Genomic DNA, 21,101 nt, shown 5'->3' on the forward strand with positions numbered 1-21,101 from the left:
ACATTATATTGACAAATTAAAAAAAAATCAGGCAACTTCGCTTCTCGCGTTCCCACTAAAAGCCCATCTGACTGTGCGCATACCTAGAGCCACTGCGTTCATCCTCAGCGCGATTCCAGAGATCTTTTTTGCCACGAACCATACGGCTTTGGAATGAGCTCCCTTCCACGGTGTTTCCTGAGCGCTATACATGTCCTTAAAACTTGGCTTGTGAAGAGTACTTAACGGGAGGCAGCTGCTTGGCTCTGCTCCTGGCATTGCTGAAGTCCATGGGCGACGGTAACCACTCACCATCAGGTGGGCCGTATGCTCGTCTGCCTACAAGGGCATTAAAAAAATACAGACCATAACCACATTTATCGGTGTGACTGTGCATTGTCATACCTATGGGCTACGATAATCACTTAACATCAAATGAAGTGGTTGAGGGCCGATTAGGGCTTTATTTAGGTAGTTAGTGTCGTGAATGTCATTTTATTCATTAGTTTCGTCGTGTTAGCTCTGGATTTATCATTCTTTTTATATGTCTAATAGAATCCACAACTATATAAGTGCAATGCCCATTAAAATATGTACAAGTATGTCCCTCATTTTATTAATGATAAAGCAAGCAGATATTAGAAGGAACGTTTTATGAATTAACATGAACGGAAAGTCCAGCTCTTAAGAAAACTTAAAATAGAGCTGAAATTAATGACGTGTCAAACATGACAAAGAACTAATAAAATTTACTGTTAGTAAGACGTCTTGCGAGTCCGCAGTTAGGTCCACAATCCTGCCTATAATAGCCGTGAAGCAGAAATCTGTTTCGGTTTGAGGGGTGGGCCAGCCATTGTACTATACTGATTGTACTACCTTAAAACTCATATCTCAAGGTGGGTGGCAGCATTTACTTTGTAGACGACTATGGGCTCCGATAACCATTTAACATCAAGTGGGCCGTGAGCTCGTCCACCCATCTAAGCAATTAAAAAGTAAGCGATGATTTATAATATTTTAGGTAATGCAAGTAAAAAGTCACATTTATAATAATAATATTATGTTCGATCAATGTCACCTATTTATTGTACGGCCATGAACGCTGTAAAAGATTTACAATGGCTTTACAAAGAGCATCGATTGCAATAACATAATATTATGCGATAAATTTCATTGACTTTTTTTCATCAATGAATAAAAATCGCAAAAACATAAGAAATCATTATGAAATGTCATTAATTGTTACAAGTAAAACAGCTGTTCTTTGTATGTCTCTTTAATTGAAATTTGTTGTTCACAATTTTCATTTCGCATTTTATGCTAGATACACTTTAGGTCACATCTACAAAAAAAAAAAAAAAAAATAGCTTTAAATATGTACAGTATTTTCGAAAACAATCGTTTTAGAATTTGATAGGTTCATACATAAATAAATAATCTTGTTTGAAAAAACAATTCCAGATTATGACAATAACATTTTCTTCTTTGTCTAATGATTAGTTATCTTGAAGGCTGTAGACCATGGGATTCTGATTTGTTTCCCGGTCGGAGTCAGTAGTTTTGTTTAGGTTCTTTAATATTCGGGGTCTAAGCGCAATAATTGTTCCTGATTCGAAAATTCGTTTCCGTTATTTATATTATAACTCAGGAGAATGTCCTACCTTGTAGCGTTAATGTGAAGTGGCGCTTGTCTATGCTTACATAAGGAATGTAAAATGTGCTTTAAGAGAGCCGAGAAGGAAGTCCTTGTAATATGTTAAAAAGCTGATTGGACCAAATATCATGGTGTTTAGTTGGTTTTCACGAGTGGCAAACTGTATAAAACTATTTTCGCAATTTCATCTCGAATTTATTATTTAAATTTAATCATTTCCTAGAGTGGTGACAGATAATTGAGGCGGTATTTATCGATATTTGAATAGTTCGCCAACTACAGTCTTGAAATATACAAAAACATTGTCTACGTTTCTATTCTTTTAAACCACAATTAACTGATATTTCTCATATTTGGGTTTGTGTTTACTTGAAAGGAGAATAATAAGCCCGAGAATAAACTGAAGAAGTAGTTTTAATCACGAAAATTATTAAGTGTTTTACTACTACCCGTAAAGCAACTCATTTCCTAAATTAGCCACAGCGCGGCGCCACATGACAGTTGACGTAAATATCAGCTCATGAAACGTAACTTGTTGTCCGCGTTTTTAAAATAAGATCGTTGTGGCTTCATTAACTTTTTCCCCTAAAATTCGTATTTCAAACCAACATTCAATGTAATACTGTCATAAAAAATAAATAGGTACTTAAATATTTTAGTAAGATAACCAATTTTTTGTATCGATATAAATAATAATAAATAACTGGGAACAAATCAAGCACTGTCATCCGGCCCTAAATTAGGATTCCTTGTGTTATGGGTACCAGAGACTGACATACATAGGTTTAATATATATATACAATAACAAAGAGCAAATAAAAGTGTTCGTCAAACGAATGTTTGCCTGACGTGGGAACCGAACCCATGATCCTCGGTGTAAAAGTCAAGAGCGCTAACTACTGCACTATCGAGTCAATCAGAGATATGAATTAAATGATTTTTATTGGTGAGCGAATCAATGAGGAACCGTTTCTAAATATTTCAATATACTTTTAGGTATTCGGAATATAAGATTTTTAGGGCAAGAAAAATTTAAAAAGCAAGAAAAGATGCCTGGAAATTTGAAATTTCATAAAATTGATAAAACGATGACCGTTTATTGAACTTCTAACTGACTGTAAGACGACTGTCAGGCTAACTAGATGCAACTAGTTAACAATATAATCTTATACATATATAATCTGAATCCCGGAAACGGCTCCAACGATTTTCATAAAATTTATTATACAGGGGATTGCGGGGGCGATAAATCGATCTAGCTACGATTTATTTTCAGAAAATGTTGTTTTATTCGTGTTTTCAATAATCAACTATTCCCGACATCTATTGGCGAATAATAATACTATTTTTCTTAATTGAGGGCAACTAACCGCTTTAAAGACACAACAAGATCATCATCATCTAGTTGACTGTAAAACGCAATACTATTCGTGTTTATGTCATCAAAATGTAAATTGGAAATAATAAATTTTTATTTGTATAAGCAATTACACCAAAAAGTAATAAATTAATTAATGTAAAACCATTAATATAAATAATTTGAATAACGCTTTTCATTATTTAAATTCATGAAATATAATAATAGTATTTATTATGCACTCACTATGCAATAGTTTTAAAATTCTATTCTATTTTTGTATCACTTTTCATGAGATCAACTTAATAGATTCATCAGAAAAAAATTAAAATGGCAATACTTTGATTTGATCACTTACATTATTAAGTAGCCTAATCTATTTTATACACTGCAATGATTTTAAGTCCTAATTTAACGAATGGCCATGTAAAAAAATCTGCGCTATTCTGCACTTTTCAATTTATATTTCATAGGTATCATTTATTATTTATTAGACCGCAATCCGCACATTACTAATTGTTGTAAAAATGTTAAAGGTGGACACACCTTTTGTATGGCTGAAAAATCAAAAATTTTACAATTTCAATTTTTAGCGGTGCCGTCAAAAAGATTAAGCTAAGGAACCATTTTTTGTTTTATTACACCACTGCACATAAAATATTTTAGGATATAAAAAGTACTGTTCAAGTTCATTTAATTTTGGCCAAATAAAAAAAAAATCAGATACCATTGAATCCAAACGTGTTTTAAGACGATACAAATATTTATATTGCACCTTATTCATAAAGATACTACAATCTCTACATAGTCACTGTAGGACGCGGGTCTGTAATTCGAAATACGGACCTGATATTACCTTTTATTTTGAAATTTAATATAGAATAGTAGCATAACTAAAAAAAAAAAAAATTTCTAAGTCTTTTCTTTTCTTTGTATGAACAAAGAATTCCTTATAAAGATAATTTTCAACTACTTATAGACGGGCTATTAACATAGAAATCTTTACTCGTTATCAAGAAACGATGACAATGTATCAATTTTATTAGTTTGGCGTAACAATGGACCAAGGTCATCGCGATAAAAACAAATGGTTAGTTTCTAGTTCGACTTGCTATTTTAGTTACTCTATATTAACTTCTTAATGCCTTATTTAATTTCGTAAACGCTCATTTAACATAAGTCTGTCCTCTCATAATTATTATTATGAATTATAAAAATAATATGGTTTGACGTATTATTTTTTACGTATGGCAACAAAATAAGATAAGTTATTTTACGAACGTAAGTAATAGGTAAACATACATATTTGTAAGCTACAAAAGAGATCTATTCTAAGCGTCTATTTGATTTTGATTTTGTGTAATTTCAATTTGAAACCCAGCATCTCGGATAGAACACCCGACAGGGCGGACAATATCACAACTTTCGACACGGTGTACAAATAATGATTAGCACAAATACCGGATATCTTGAAAGGCGCGTCTAGTTCCTGTAAGAAAAAGAATTTCATTTAAATTTAAATAATATCGCAAATTTCTTAACTGGCAATAATTTTTTTTATTGCTTTGATGGGTGAACGAGCTCACAGCCCACCTGGTGTTAAGTGGTTACTGGAGCCCATAGACATCTACAATGTATATGCGCCACCCACCTTGAGATATAAGTTCTAAGTTCTCAATATACTTACAACGGCTGTCCCGCCCTTTAAACCGAAACGCATTACTGCTTCACGGCAGAAATAGGCGGGGTGGTGGTATGCGTGCGGACTCACAAGAGGTCCTCTACCACCAGCACATTGTCTTCAAAATTTAAATTTTTAAATAAATAAAGAATGCAAGGAAAAACAAAAGAAGATAATTTGAACACACCTTCAGCAGATCGGCGGCTAATTTGAGCACGTTATTGGCCACAGTCAATTGGTCTTTGCTCTCCGGTCGCTGTTCTATGGCTAGATGCAAGTTGATCTGCTCTGTGAGAATGGCCGACAGACAGCCTCGGTACTTTTTGTTGACGTTACTGCCCAACGTGATCAGACGCAACAAGTATATCCCGAGACAGCAAATCCAAACCATCGCTTCGAACAGCCATCCTTCTTCTAACGTCACCGAATCCTTTTACGAAAGATATTTTTGTTTATTATTATCATTGCGGATAATTACGTTTTACTCGAACGATTTAACATTAAATGATTTAAATTTGTTTTTCTTAATGTCTCAAAAGACGAGGTTCTCAATCATGTTTTTTTTTTAACATCTAAATTTTATTATAGTCAATCCGTTTTTTTTTAAAGCTCGCGTTTCACTTGTTCCCCCATAGATGTTGACTTGATAAACTTTATCTACGTTGATCATTTGTCATTTTACTTCGCTGAAGTCGATTTGCTTAATTTGTTAAATATATATTATATAGTACATAATTTTTATGCTTATTGTTTTAAGTGGAATATCTTACCCTCAACAGGTGAGCGCTGACGCATGCAAGCAAAATCAATGTGAGCATGAAGGCAGCGGATACTATGACGTCTACAGAACGTTGAGGGCCACGGCGCTGTAAGACATGAATTTGTTTAGCATATTTAATTTTTGAGGGTAGATGTGCAAAAGAGCTCACACGAGGAGTGAAGTTGTGTGATTTGTTTTATTTTGATTTTGTCTATTTGGTGTTTCTTCAGGTTTAAATGTGTAATAACGGTGGTTTATTAGCTGTTTAGTATCTGTGAAAGTGCATAAATATGGGAAAATGAAACAAATCTGCTGAACGTAATTTCTCGGGATCCCTCCAAAAAGTCCACTGAAAAAGTCTCCGTAAATGACTACCATTTTACTGAGATTATATTTCATCCCATTTCATTTTGTTTTCATTTAATTTCATTTCGTTTTCATTTCATTTCATGCCTAGTTTCATATTAATCAACTTCATTTCATTTCATAATATCGTTTCATATAAAAAAGTTTTCATTAAAATTAAAATAAGACTTGACCTAAAAGTCTTAGTTACCGCGGGTCATAAAATTCTCATAAAAAAAATGACAACTTTTATTAAGTTTTTTTTTTTTTTTAAATACGTTAAAAATCGTACCCGTAAATAAGAACGAGTCGAAAGCCAAGTCTTGATGTTCCTGACCGTGTTGAGTCTGAAGTGTGGCAGCTCCGATTTGCGGGCTCGTCTCGCCGACGTCAGATGTGAGAACAGTTTCGCGTATAGAAACCTCTGTTTGTAGGCACGTTCTGCAACGGCCAGTAGGAAGAACATGAGGCCGCTTAGAGCGAAACGCAGGATGCATGATATTATATTCGTCATCAATTCCCTGAAAAATTATAATAATATAAATATACATATATATTTATTTCAAGATAAAACGTGGATTTATAAATAATATTGTTCACTCAATGGTAAAAACACAACCAATTGCTTTTTAAAATAAAAATAACGTATAATAGCCGGCAAACTTCTTGAGCATTTGTCGACGTAGTGGGGGTAAGTTCGCGCATGGTACACTCACGTGCAAAAACATTATTTACTTACGTCATAATGCTATTAAATTATTAAAATCAACATATTATGTATTTATTTATATATTTATTAGAACATCAACAAAAAATATAGGTTAATAATTGTAATAATTTAATCTTGGGGTAAAATAGATATTCCTTCTATTAAGTCAAAACTAGAGCTGTTGCCAGGCCTTTATTCAGTTGAAGCGAAGCTGGTATTTGTAATTTTTTTTTTCGTTATCATAATCTTGACCATCATCATCATCACTGTTTTCATCACCCGAGTGATCGTGATGAGTCGACATAGGGCTCATCGGTGTAGTTTACAACTCAGTCGGTTCGGTCTTCTTTTTTGTCTATAATTAATTATTTTTTGAAGATATTCGATTCGTAGTAATCGAATGTTACTTTTTTCAATTACCAGCTTCCGATTACTTTCTGTTTTGCATCTGAAGTCTAGCTCTTTCATAATTCGTCGTAAGCTTCATTCCGAGCCATTAAAATTTATATCTTCTTTAAATTTTTCGAAGCCTTTCTACGATACGGAGTTTCGCTGCTTGTTATGTAGTTATTATGATTACATCTTTTTATTACAGATTGACCGAAACTATCCATTCCGGTAGCTTTCTTCTTCCCTGATCTTTTCTTACCCGGAGTCCGAAACACGGCGAGCAAGCCAGAGCCTTTAGCTTCGTTAATAATGCACCTAACAGTACTCACTGATGTTTTTCTTGCTTCCAAAGTCTGTTTTACTTTTTCCATATAATTCTTCCCCTGTTTTATAATGAAGCAATATACGTCGTACACAATTTTTCTACCCTTTCTTTTGAATACTACACCAGTTTTAGCGGCATAGTGTATTTTTTATAAAAAATCAACAAACACTCAACATATAGCAATGGCAACAAAGTCAACAAGCAATTATAACAAATAACTTAATAATTAATAACGATAGACTTTTTACTGTACGCAAGCGTACTTTTGGGAGCAAGCGGAAAGAGGGCGCGGTGCGGGACGCAAGGTTCGACTGATCTACCAATAACGCGCTCGATACGATTTCCCCTGCCGTCGCGCCTCACCCTCACCACCAAAGTGATCTAAAATTCGGTTCTGCGCAGTCAAGGTCATTTGCTCAAGAAGTTTGCCGGTTACTATATCAATTGTATTATAATATACGTAATTATGTCCTTGAAACCTCAGAACCTGAAACCTAATACTTACATCAGTTTCAAAAGGTAGAATTACTAGAGGAGAACTTTTATTCTTATCACACTAAAAAACATGTTATTTTTACTCTATAGACTGGAAGCGACACCGCTACAGAAACGGTTGTATTAAAAATCAAAGGAAAATAAAAATAAATCTAAATTTTTCTTTCATACTTTGTAATCTGTAATGTAAAACATATCAATTCGAGGGTCAACGACCTCGCACAGCACATGTCACGGCTTCCGCGCTCGTGCGAGACCATTGACCTTACGTGACAGCTGATTTTAAGTTGTTCTCCCGAAAAATATATTATGGAAAAAGTCCATTCACCCGATACTGTTAATTTTAGTTTGGGAAGCGGTCCATTAGCGTGTTTTATAATTAAATAGAATGCGCTTTTCACTCACCAAATATTATCTCCGAACGCTCCGTAAAGTATATATAAAACAGAGCCCTTGCTGTAGTTGGCGACGACAGATATTATGTACAAAAAAATTGTCATTGACTGCGTCTCTTCTTCTGTTCTCGTATCTTGATCTATGGCCAACTTTAAACATAAGAAATTTCAATTTATTTTAATAATGATCTTTTATAAGTGTTTGCTAGCACGCACGTTTGGATCACGGATCGTTTGGAACCTCTGGGTCCACTCCACGGTGTTCCCCGAGTGCTATGACATGTCCTTCTTCAAACGAGGCTTGTGGAGAGTATTAAGCGGTAGACAGCGGCTTGGCTCTGCCCCTGGCATTGCTGAAGTCAATGGGGGACGGTAACCACTCACCATCAGGTGGACCGTGTGCTCGTCTGCCTACAAGGCAATATAAAAAACATACAAAAAAAACGTATGGACGAACTAGTTAATCCTTACTTATTAAAGGTCAGTGGAGCATAGATACACCTTAAAATATTTGTCGCACATAGATTCTATACATACTACTAAGACAGATAAGGGAATTTTTCAAAACTTGCTATTAAAACGTTTACATAGATTATACCAAAACTTTGTATAGTCTATATTTTTGTACCAAATAAATTTTATTTAAATGATTTATTTATCCAATTAGACGTGGTGCTCCAGGGGATGGAATTGTTTATTCCCTCCTCTGAAGTGCCCGTTGGGGGTCGCAGCAGACCCTGGTATAACAATGCCAGCAGGGATGCTGCACGCCTCAAGCGGTCCGCATACGTGGCATGGGATAATGCCAGGAGACGTCGGGATCCTAACATCTCAGGGGAAAGGCGGAAATATGACGCCGCTTCCAGGTCCTACAAGAAGGTAATTGCCAAGGCGAAGTCGGAGCACGTTGCTAGAGTTGGCGAGCGATTGAAGAGCTATCCCTCCGGGAGCCGTGCTTTTTGGTCGCTCGCCAAAGCTGCAGAAAGAAACTTTTGCAGGTCTAGTCTCCCACCACTGCGCAAGTCCGATAACAATCTGGCCCACAGTGCGAAAGAGAAGGCTGACCTTCTGGTCAAACTCTTCGCCTCGAACTCGACTGTGGACGACGGGGGTGCCACACCACCGAACATCCCCCGGTGTGATAGCTCCCTGCCGGATATCTGCTTCACACAGTGTGCAGTCAGGCGGGAGCTCCGACTCCTGGACGTCCATAAGTCGAGTGGGCCAGACGGCATCCCCGCAGTGGTTTTGAAAACGTGCGCCCCTGAGCTGACACCTGCGCTAACGCGTTTGTATCGCCTCTCTTATTGCACTAACAGGGTTCCGTCTTCATGGAAGACCGCCCACGTCCACCCTATCCCCAAGAAGGGTGACCGGTCGGACCCATCGAGCTACAGGCCTATCGCGATAACTTCCTTGCTTTCCAAGGTAATGGAGCGAATTATAAATAGACAACTCCTGAAGTATCTTGAAGATCGCCAGCTGATCAGTGACCGACAGTACAGTTTCCGTCACGGTCGCTCAGCTGGCGATCTTCTTGTATACCTTACTCACAGGTGGGCTGAAGCCTTGGAGAGCAAGGGCGAGGCTCTTGCTGTGAGCCTTGATATCGCGAAGGCCTTCGACAGGTTCTGGCATAGGGCACTTCTATCGAAGTTACCATCTTACGGAATCAACGAGGGTCTCTGCAAGTGGATCGCTAGCTTTTTGGATGGGCGGAGCATCACGGTCGTTGTAGACGGTGACTGTTCTGATACCATGACCATTAACGCTGGCGTTCCACAAGGTTCGGTGCTCTCCCCCACGCTTTTCATCCTGTATATCAATGACATGCTGTCTATTGATGGCATGCATTGCTATGCAGATGATAGCACGGGGGATGCGCGATATATCGGCCATCAGAGTCTCTCTCGGAGCGTGGTGCAAGAGAGACGATCAAAACTTGTGTCTGAAGTGGAGAACTCTCTGGGCGAGTCTCCGAATGGGGTGAATTGAACTTGGTTCAATTCAACCCGATAAAGACACAAGTTTGTGCGTTCACTGCGAAGAAGGACCCCTTTGTCATGGCGCCGCAATTCCAAGGAGTATCCCTGCAACCTTCCGAGAGTATCGGGATACTTGGGGTCGACATTTCGAGCGATGTCCAGTTTCGGAGTAATTTGGAAGGCAAAGCCAAGTTGGCGTCCAAAATGCTGGGAGTCCTCAACAGAGCGAAGCAGTACTTCACGCCTGGACAAAGACTTTTGCTTTATAAAGCACAAGTCCGGCCTCGCATGGAGTACTGCTCCCATCTCTGGGCCGGGGCTCCCAAATACCAGCTTCTTCCATTTGACTCCATACAGAGGAGGGCCGTTCGGATTGTCGATAATCCCATTCTCTCGGATCGTTTGGAGCCTCTGGGTCTGCGGAGGGACTTCGGTTCCCTCTGTATTTTATACCGTATGTTCCATGGGGAGTGCTCTGAGGAATTGTTCGAGATGATACCAGCATCTCGTTTTTACCATCGCACCGCCCGCCACCGGAGTAGAGTTCATCCATACTACCTGGAGCCACTGCGGTCATCCACAGTGCGTTTCCAGAGATCTTTTTTGCCACGTAAATGGGTCTTTTATTTTATTAATTATCTTTGTTCCGGTATAAGAAAGTACAAAATGCGTAGCTCGGTTAAGATGCAGGTTTCAGATCGGTGTACATTATTTTATTTATTTATCTATTATTAACATAGAAGTAGAAACACAATCATAATGTACATCTGTGCTTGAAGTAGGCGATAAAACCCGTATCTCAAGCACCTGTGCTCCTCGTACAAAGAATACAACAACTTTATTTCAGATACACAAAAATAGAAATTTAATAGACAAGAATTAAACTGAAATTCATGGATTGCATAAAAATGACAAAATGTGAGCTTAAAAATATCAAAATTAACAAAAAATATTGAAATGAATGTATCAATGTACCCTCTGTGTGTAATGTGCATGAGTGAGTGTAAGAGGGTGTGTGTGGGTGTAGTCAAAAACATTAAAAGTTATTTAACAAAATTTCAGAGTCCTCATAGTTGAAATTAAGCAACCAATTAAATATAGAAGTTTTGCATTTCTTACTGTTTAGGGGATATAATATATTAAGTTGTTTATTAATTTTATTATAAAGAGTGGGACCTAAGTAGCAAAGGAACCTATGGAATTATCCACACGTCATCCATAAGTCATCAACACTTTGAGAAGGCGGCACGACATGAGAACGACGTGTGTTGGTGTAGTCAAAAACATTAAAAGTTATTTAACAAAATTTCAGTGTCCTCATAGTTGAATGCGTACGTACCTGCGTGAGTCGTATTGCAGGCGTGAGTAACGCGACGATGGTGGCCATGGCCAGACCTGCCCAGACGCAGCCTTCGGCGGCCATGGCTCGCTCGGCGCGCGCCACCACGTACCAACTAATGTCGACGGCCGACAGCTCAGCGCGTAGCGTTGAACCTCGCTCCCACATTGTGCATTTCACTAATACGTAAGAAATTTTTCTATAAAGTAAAGATTACTGGTCGCCCGGAGGCCTTTCCAGTTCCACCAGTGTGCTTAGTGCTATTTTTATAAAAGTTAACTATAAGTCGTCGTGGCTTAAGGGATAAGACGTCCGGTGCATTCGTGTTGAGCGATGCACCGGTGTTCGAATCCCAGACGGGTACCAATTTTTGTAATGAAATACGTACTTGACAACTGTTCACGATTAACTTCCACGGTGAAGGAATAACATTGTGTAATAAAAATCAAACCCGCAAAATTATAATTTGCGTAATTACTGATGGTAGGACCTCCTGTGAGTCCGCACGGGTAGGTACCCGTACCCAGCCTATTTCTGCCGTGAAGCAGTAATGCGTTTCGGTTTGAAGGCTGGGGCAGCCGTTGTAACTATACTTGAGACCTTAGAACTTATATCTCAAGGTGGGTGGCACATTTACGTTGCAGATGTCTATGGACTCCAGTAACCACTTAACATCAGGTGGGTTGTGAGCTCGTCCACCCATCTAAGCAATAAAAAAAAACTCAAATTTGTATGCAGTTGGAACAGCGCCCCTAGCGGCAAACGTAGGCAAACGTTCCATCTACTAGTAACTGCCTGTGGTATTTGAATTATTAACGATACGCAGCGGCTTGGCTCTGCCCTTGGCATTGCTGACGTCCATGGGCGACGGTAACCGCTCACCAGCAGGTGGGCCGTATGCTCGTCTGCCTACAAGGGCAATAAGAAAAACATCGTCACAGTTGGATCATTTGATACTAGTACACAGTCTTCTGGCCACGAAGACTTAAATACATACCTAGATTGTTATTATTAATTGAATAATTATGTGTTAACCAGAGTATAAACGCAAGGGGATCCTACCATGCAAATCCAAACGTCAAGTTGAAGTCTCAATGGCAATACCAGTTTCAATGCGTACTGAACTCAATTTTGTCTATGGTTCACTGTGTGTCAAAGATAAAGTATTTTTATTATTATTTGAAAAAGGTCAAGCTAATGTGAAAGGTGCGAATAATTGTTGAAATTCACGGTTACCTGTATCGCTTGTAGGGTCTAGTAGGGCGAACGGATCCCAGGAGCTATCCGCGGCGTAATGGAAGCCCACGTCAGAATTACCCCCTTCGGATTGTGAACAGTAACTACTCTCCTCACCTAAGATCACATAGTCGTTGTTAAAATCGTAACACATGGAAGGTAAATCATAGCTTTTGTTTATGTTTGTACATCTGTCTATATTTCATGCTTTATGAATGAAACGAAAACAAATAAAACGATAACGAAAACAAAAGCCTAACGTTGTTTTTAGAAGCAGATTTGTGGACTTACGTTTGAATGTGATACGTTTAATTGAAATTCATAGCATTTTGTTTTAATCAAATTCGGTCTTAGTGTCTATGTTTCAACAGATATATAAGAACATGATTGCCGCGAAATTTTATGGTTTTTAACACAGACATGTATGGAACGAAATGCGATTCTTACTGTTAGTAGTTTGGCCAACCCAGTCAGACATAGTGTGGTGGGATGGCAGAGCGATCGATGGCGCAGAAGCAGAACATTCTCCATCCGATGACGACGTTTGGAAAGTCTCAATTTTCTACGAACAGTTCATTTATTTAATTTCTTTTTATTAGGACAAAAGGCAAACTTTTTGATTAATTTTATTTTAATTTAACTGAAACCTTCAGCTAACGTATGAGTATTATCTCAACAAATTCATGACTTGTAAATAATTATACCAAAGGAATGTTTTCATCAGTTTCATCATCATCATTAATTATTTTAAAGCAAATGAAGTCGCAATTTTCGTTAATTACTTTTTGAATTATCTGTTATTACTTTCGGATGGCGATTAAGTAATTTAATACGAAACCATGCTAAAGCAACAATTAAATTTTATACCGTTCATTACTACCTGGATGATCGTGCTGGTAATTCGGTCCATCTACCTATTGTTAAAAAACAGAATCAATATAGGATCCTCGTTTCTGATTGGTGCATATAAATATACAATACATAAAGTTAAATTAAGTAACGTCGTATCATGCTATTCGTTTTAAGCGTAATTTACCTTTTGCTTATTCTTAACGTTAGCAAAATCATCGTCACTTGATTCGTCTCGCACGTTCTCTGGTATCCACGAGCTTCTGAAACGTACACCGATTCGCTTTCCTCTATTAGGACTGTCAGTGACATTAACATCAGAGTCTGGTTCGTTCGATTTCTCATCGTCCTCTGTCTTTAAAACGTTTGCTTTGGCGGTTGTTGTGGAGTTCTCTTCAACTTTGTCAATCGGTGTTTTGTCAACGTCATTGGCCGAATCATTTTTTGCTGTCACCTCATTCCCTTCGTTACTAACTATTTTATTACCAGAAAGTCTGGCCTGTAAGATTTTTACCCTGTTGTCTCCGTCGCTCCCGTTCGAGTTGTAACCGTTGAGGCTTTCGAAGCCGTCGTCACCGTCAGCGAATAACGCTCTATGCTGATTTTGTCTTACATTAAAAGATTCTAAATGCTTTTTAGTCAATATATTAGACTTATATCTAAAGGAGGAACTAGGTGTAGCATCGTCGGGCGGTGGGGTGAACGTAACTATGGGAGTGTTTATATCCGGTTTCTTCCAAGCCATATAGTCTTCGTCGTCAGAATCTTTGGCTTTAAGTTTGACTATCGCTTTATTTTTCGCGGTCGGTTCAAGAGGTGTGCTAACATTTTCCTTTGGCAGTTCTTTCTTGCGTTTTCTATAAGACAACAATTCATTATCGATAATCGTTTCGTAATAGTAATTGACTACAAAATATTTACTACTTCCCCCCATACCTGAGTGCATTGTCACAGAGTTCACTTCTGGACTGTCGGCGCCTGAATTTGGAGGGTTTTGTGGAAGGAGTCTTACTTTGGCTAGATGTAGCACCACTTTCGGCGGAACCACCCGCACTGCCGCCGTCACATTCTGACCGTGGTCGTCTACAAGAGCATAATTATAGATACTCCTCTAGTTTAAGGTAAAGTATCATCAAACATTGCGAATAGAACGAATTAGTACCTGAAGTATCGCGGCAGTTTCCGTCGATAAGTGGAACGGGGACGTACTCTAGCAATTTCCATTTCTGTTGTACTAACTATTTGTGAATGCACCATACTCAGCACCAGCATTAAGCCTAATGGCACCAACCAGCAATTTGGCTACAATAAAAATTTACTAATTTGTATTTTTACTGTACTTTTTACTTTACTTGTAATTTTACCGGTGGTAGGACCTCTTCTGAGTCCGCACGGTTAGGTACCACCACCCTGTCTATTTCTGCCGTGAAGCAGTAATGCGTTTCGGTTTGAAGGATGGGGCAGCCGTTGTAACTATACTTGAGACCTTAGAACTTATATTTTAAGGTGAGTGGCGCATTTACGTTGTAGATGTCTATGGGCCCCAGTAACCACTTAACACCAGGTGGGCTGTGAGCTCGTTCACCCATCAAAGCAATAAAATAAAATAAAAACATCGGTGCGTTTAGTGCGAACCTAGCAGCAAACGAAGGGAAGCTGTTCCAGCTCCATACAAATTTGAGTTAACTTTTACGCGATCGAGAAGTTAAAAAACTCGCACTAAGTATACTGTAGCAAACGTCCAAAAACGTTTTAAGAAGCACAATCTTATTTAATGAATATCAAGTTAAATGTACTTAATATCTTACCAAAATTAATGTAGCGCTGATTTTTATGAGTAGTTTCACCTTATTACGAAGATTGATATGAGTGCCCGTCCCATTTTGTTCCATGACGACAATCTACTGATCAAACTAATGATCGGTAAGTCGACTAAAATAATTATATGTTTAAGAAACTCACGTCAACATCCAAGTTATCTGGTGACATGAAGTAAAGAGATATATTCAGTACTTGTAAGAGCCATAGTGTTAATAGGAATTTGGCACAAGCTGGTGACGTCTGCTGGGCCCACCATTGGAACAGTGCGGGTAGGAACACTAGTCTGACTAGAGCGAACCAAACAACCCGGCGCATTCCCAGGGTGGGCTTCGCTTTCGGGAACGATGATCCTGTTGAATATAATCAGTATACATCTATTTAAGATATACATATGCTAGAACATATTTCTTTGTACTGTTATAGGAATTTACTCTGAGGAGGTTTTAAAAAAGGAAACTTTTAGGATACGAACTTTTTTTTTATTGCCCTTGCAGGCAGACGAGCATACGGCCCACCTGATGGTGAGTGGTTACCGTCGCCCATGTACTTCAGCAATGCCAGGGGCAAAGCCAAGCCGCAGCCTACCGCAAACTACTATTTGATTTGATTTATACAATATGGATGATAACTCTCAGAGCAACCCTGGTGGCCGCACCCGTACTCTAAGACAGTGCACTCCCTACTGACCGTTCTCCGGTCTCCTCTAAAGTCTCTACCTCGGATCGTCTAGTCAGCGGCTCGAGGGTATCAGCATTTTAGGGTTCAGTACAGATATATAACAGTACGTACGTTCTATCATAGTTGCGTTCGTGAAAAGGTTAGTTATGTATCTACTTAGAAAAAATTGGACCGGCCAGATGCTTTGAGTCCCGACACAGTAGCATCGTTCGACAATAATATTTGAAATTGCAAAAACCGTCAAACGCAACCTAAAAATCCATTTTTGGGCTGTAACGTCTAGACAGAATTTTGTTCGTTTTATATGACATCGATAGATTCAGGAGATGTATTGGTGTAGATGGAAAAGCGAGTCACCTCTTTAATGTTCACCAACCGCCATCAACGCCCAACTAAAGACGTGCTATAAAAGTTTAAAAAATTGCATTGTATTCAACTGGAGCCGATAGGAGTGCTTTGCGGCAGAAAAAGGCAGGATGGTGGTATCTAAGAGTGAGGATTCACTATACCACTGTTCTCTTATGTACTTCTTTGTGCTATTTGTAATCACTACATAGTAGTATAAAACAAAGTCGCTTTCTCTGTCCCTATATCTCTATGTATGGTTAAATCTTTAAAATTACGCAACGGATTTTGATGCGGTTTTTTTTAATAGATAGTGATTGAAGAGGAAGGTTTATTAGTATAATAACATCCATTAAATAGTGGAGAAATCAATAATAAATTACAGTTTCCGAAGCGAAGCGAGGGCGGGTCGCTAGTTTACAAATAAAATCTGGTATCATGCATGCATTAGGGTAAGGATTCATTTCAACAACTTTGACGATCCCTGGTCTAAAGCAATAAAGTAACTTACCTCTTACTAAATCAACGTCTATGAGATACGAGCGCGCGTGCGATGAAAAGTCTACGATACGTCGGCGGTATGTGCCTCGCATCAATAGTTGTTCGACCATGGTCTCCCATTCTTCTTTGTCGTAGGAGCTTATTTTTTTTTGGTACCTACAATTGATGATTTTCTATTACTAGACTAGTTAGTCCATCAAGGTTCCTAAACTGAGTAGCTGCATCCTTGACATTACTATTACTCATGAGCCACAATTAATACTGTTCCAACTGGCCTTAAGGACGTTTGCTTTCAATAGCAAAAATATATAAATAGTAGAAAGTAAATACAAAACTAATTTAACTGATCATATATTTCATTTTTGTATAAATTAATAATATTTAGGATTACCCTACCAATACTGTATAAAACATATACCCCAGTAATATATTTTAAAACCAACTTTTAGCAGTGCTGCGTGTGTGTGGCGTTGGCCTAGCATAGTGCGGGCTGCTAAAGGTTTCAATAGAAACTGCACTATTCTTTGAGTATTATATTAGCATACTACAATTGCCAAACTGCCTGCTAAACTTGGTAATTATGGCAATGCAAGTAGATGTATTTCAGCTGATGGTAATCATGTAACATGTCAGATCACAAAATATTGTTTGTGACATGGTTTAAAAATCTTTAAAATGTAAAATCCAGTTTAATGTTGTATAAATTTTGTGCTTGTTTATTAGATTATTTTACTATAAGCAACTTGTTGCAATAAATTTAATCAATTTGTACAAGCAACTTGAACATTAACACAAATTCTCTTTAACATGCTTCACACAATAAAATTGGAAGGTTTTTTTATTAGGAGTGAATATGTTTATGCTATTTTAAAATAGTCTGTTTGTTGACCGATATTTGTATCATCATAAAACTATAGAAAATTAGAGATATCAACAAAATCTGAACTTAAATTCTAAGCGTTTGAATCTCAGGCAAGATAGAGAGCATCCTATGTTGAACAGTCATAAGTGTTGACGTATGCTATAATTTCATTAGTAAGAAGTAAATCTAATAGCGATTTAACAAACATGACACCAATCATTATCCGGTTGGTTATATTTAAACAAAAAACTCTAGAGACAGTAATAAGAATATGTTTTTAAAAAAAGGTACAATTGTTACTCATATGTTTTATAATTGAGAACCAATTTTTCAACAATTACAATTCATCCATTTGATTTAGAGGTATGTTTTTTGCATAAGAGATTCATATTTGTCTGTGTCCCATAAGTGGATGTCAATTTATTCTATTTAAATTACTTACCATGCTGCCAATTGTTTCATATTGTATATTCTTTATGTATACAGTCCTGGTGCCAGGTTCCTGTTTTTGTTGTTTGGCAGCTGAAACATTGTATTAAGGTAAATAAAATGGGATGCATTTATTACATAAATGTGTTTATTTTTATTTTGTGAGCTGCCAGTTATTAAATTGATTGCTGATTTTTGTTTATTACTTACTACCATACTACATAGTGTGCGACCCAATTGATTTATGTTCATTTATACAATGTTTTTATTCATAGTTAATTAAGATGTACATACACAGTTAAATTAAAAATATATGAATAAATTTGTTAGTTTTTATAAAGAAATAAAATCTTACCATTTGGTCAAATCTATTTGTTGATTCTGAATTCTTTATTTTATTCATATGACAGCAATTTCGAATGAAAACTAAATTAAAAAAATATAAACAAAGGATGATTCTGTAAACGGCATCATAGAATTTGTATAATAATATATTTGTGTAGGTGTGCAAAATCAGGTGTTCAAACTGAACTAGGTAACAATAAAATTAGAAACGAATAATCGACGAATGTTATTTTCTAAATAACTGTTATTTGTTCTATTTTTTTACCATTAAAAATTCTTTCTCGGTTTGTAGTTATATTTTACTCTGAAAAAGATTATTGTAGATTTTACCCGGTACTCTACCTTTTCGAACGATAAAATGTAATGTCTCGTAAAATGTTAATAAAATAATCTGTAACAGAATTTAAACTTATTTGGAATTCATAACACCGATGTAATCAAATTACTATCGCATCGGACATCGCACTCGCAGATTCATAATAAGTGTTTTGTCCTCAAATATATTAAGTGTATAATCTATGGTTTTGTCTATGCGCAGATCACATTGATAGTTTGAAATTTATTTTAACATTGACAACGTGACATTTTAGTTTGTCATCATTCAAAAGAGAAATTTTGTCACTGCTTTCTTAATTTAGTACCTATATAGGTAGGTACATTACTAACCTACGTACCTACTTACCTTAAACTTAGAGATCTCAAATATTAAGTGTTTATCTATACATAAAGACTTTATGGCGGGAATGCGAGCAGCCAAGTTGTGTGAATTGTTGTATTTTGTTATTTTAGTGTTTCTTCACGTTTAAATGTGTCATAGCAGTAGTTTATTAAAGACTTCGCATCTGCGAAAGTGCACAAAAGTGGAAATATGTGACAAAGCTGCTGGACCTAGTTTTTCGGATTCTTTCAAAAAGTCGACTGAAAATGTTTTCTAAATGGTAGTTACCATTTTAGTGATAATTTATTTCACCCGATCTCATCTCGTTCGAATTAATTTCATCCCAAGTATCAATTATCAAAGTCTTAAATTAATCTTCTAAGTCTGCCTTAATTAAGAGCAAATTAAAAGACTTGGCTTAAAGGTCTCGTTACCAGACCATAAAATCATCAAAAATAAGTAGGTAAATAAGTTCGTATGCTAGGTAGGTAGGTAGTAATGGTTAATTTATTTTTCTGAGGTGGTGCTATTTTAAAACATTGCATTTTTATAAGTTTTATGGTAATTTGTAATACAAAATAAAAAAAATACTCTATATATCAGAGATTCAAGCATTCTATGGTGTTATCTAAATACCGAGAAGATATCCACATGGATAAATTAATTTCTATTGCTGTCGCAATATTGTGAGAATGAGACAAAAATATTAGTTAATACTTCACAATCCATCTTAAGTCGATGTGCCTTATCACGATGGAACTCCATGACTACTTACTATCGCCGGCTACTCCACCCTTTCAACCGAAATGCGTTACTAGTGGTGAGCTCCACCCATGCAACAAATAAAGAATTAATAAAACTTCACGGCAAAAATAGATAGAGCAGTGGAACTATGTATGATTTTTGCGAGTTTAATTTTTATTACACGATGTTATTTCATCACTGTGGAAATAATTCGTTTGCTAAGTACGTATTTAATTAGAAAAAATGGTACATACAGCTCGACCAAGCTAAGTTTGCACCTCGCATCGATTACGTCACACTGACGCTTAGGTATGGTCTGAAAAAAGGATTCGCTATGACTTTAAAAATGTAAAATAATGTTTGTTAGAATTTACTTTGCATTTATTATTTTTAACAATATATTAAACATAGGTACATTAGAATATAGCAATATCGGGTTTTTGTATTAAGACCATCCGGGCGTTCTTGCACTTTTTAAATTTGTATCCCAATTGCTAGTAATAATTTTCCTTTATGTTTCTTTTTCAGGATTATGTTTCTCCCTTCACTGTATATCACCTTTCCTTTCATTTTGCTACCCACAACAATCCTCTCGAAGTAAAAAAAAGAACGTTAAGCGGTCAGTAACAACAGTGCAACAAAAACTTAACAAAAATAGTCCAATACTATAACTAAACATCAGCCCGCTTCGCCGCTCACCTACCTTCCCGCGATCGCCCTGTCGCGTCAGTACGGTTAGCATCTTTGTTATCATACGAGTTTTCGTCTCCCTATCATTTGAATTTTAAATTTTTTAACTGTTCTTGTTGGGTTTTTTGTTGATGTTTAGTTATATTATTGGACTATTTTTGTTAAGTTTTTGTTGAACTGTTGTTACTGACCGCTTAACGTTCTTTTTTTTTACTTCGATCGAATTGTTGTGGGTAACAAAATGAAAGGAAAGGTGATATACAGTGAAGGGAGAAACATAATCCTGAAAAAGAAACATAAAGGAAAATTATCATCTTAATTAACGCATTCCAGCGAGGTGCAAACTTAGCTTGGTATAGTTGTACCTAATGTGCTTAGTGCGAGTTTTTTAACGTTCTCGATAGCGTAAAAGTTAATTGAAAGTTGTATGCACTTGGAACGTATGTTTGCCGCTAGGGGCTCTGTTTCAATTGCAAACAAATGTGAGCTAACTTACGCTTTGTGTTTCTATTATATCGTATCGCATTTT

The 21,101-nt window shown here is 37.0% G+C and overlaps 1 protein-coding gene across 5 annotated transcripts; it reads right to left on the minus strand.

Moving 5' to 3' along the window:
* Positions 1 to 1,239: 1,239 nt before the first annotated feature.
* On the minus strand, positions 1,240 to 18,994 carry phtf (putative homeodomain transcription factor). Of its 5 annotated transcripts, XM_028171275.2 has the most exons (16): positions 18,823 to 18,994; positions 18,491 to 18,561; positions 18,149 to 18,228; positions 16,855 to 17,000; positions 15,462 to 15,670; positions 14,662 to 14,801; positions 14,436 to 14,582; positions 13,687 to 14,356; positions 13,098 to 13,212; positions 12,651 to 12,767; positions 11,415 to 11,593; positions 8,101 to 8,240; positions 6,069 to 6,297; positions 5,442 to 5,537; positions 4,859 to 5,101; positions 1,240 to 4,479 (listed from the first exon to the last, which is right to left on the minus strand). In XM_028171275.2, the coding sequence occupies exons 3-16, from the start codon at positions 18,166 to 18,168 to the stop codon at positions 4,330 to 4,332; spliced, it is 2,601 nt and encodes an 866-aa protein (XP_028027076.2). In that variant the 5' UTR covers positions 18,169 to 18,228; positions 18,491 to 18,561; positions 18,823 to 18,994; the 3' UTR covers positions 1,240 to 4,329. The 5 variants fall into 5 exon arrangements, with proteins under 5 accessions (XP_028027076.2, XP_028027077.2, XP_089590495.1 ...); XM_028171276.2 differs by having other exon boundaries at positions 18,491 to 18,986; XM_089734369.1 differs by lacking the exon at positions 13,098 to 13,212 and adding an exon at positions 13,531 to 13,564 and having other exon boundaries at positions 18,491 to 18,986.
* Positions 18,995 to 21,101: the final 2,107 nt, after the last annotated feature.

The sequence above is a fragment of the Bombyx mandarina genome, chromosome 17 (assembly GCF_030267445.1).
Source record: "Bombyx mandarina strain Sakado chromosome 17, ASM3026744v2".
Classification (NCBI taxonomy): domain Eukaryota; kingdom Metazoa; phylum Arthropoda; class Insecta; order Lepidoptera; family Bombycidae; genus Bombyx; species Bombyx mandarina.

What these genes read in the sequence shown, in the direction of transcription:
- phtf (XM_028171275.2), bottom strand. Translation starts at nt 18,168, where the DNA reads ATGAAACAATTGGCAGCATG. An exon ending in ATGAAACAATTGGCAGCATG is followed by an intron (nt 17,001 to 18,148) that starts GTAAGTAATTTA and finishes CATCAATTGTAG; the next exon opens with GTACCAAAAAAAAATAAGCT. An exon ending in ACGTTAAGAATAAGCAAAAG is followed by an intron (nt 13,213 to 13,686) that starts GTAAATTACGCT and finishes AACTGTTCGTAG; the next exon opens with AAAATTGAGACTTTCCAAAC.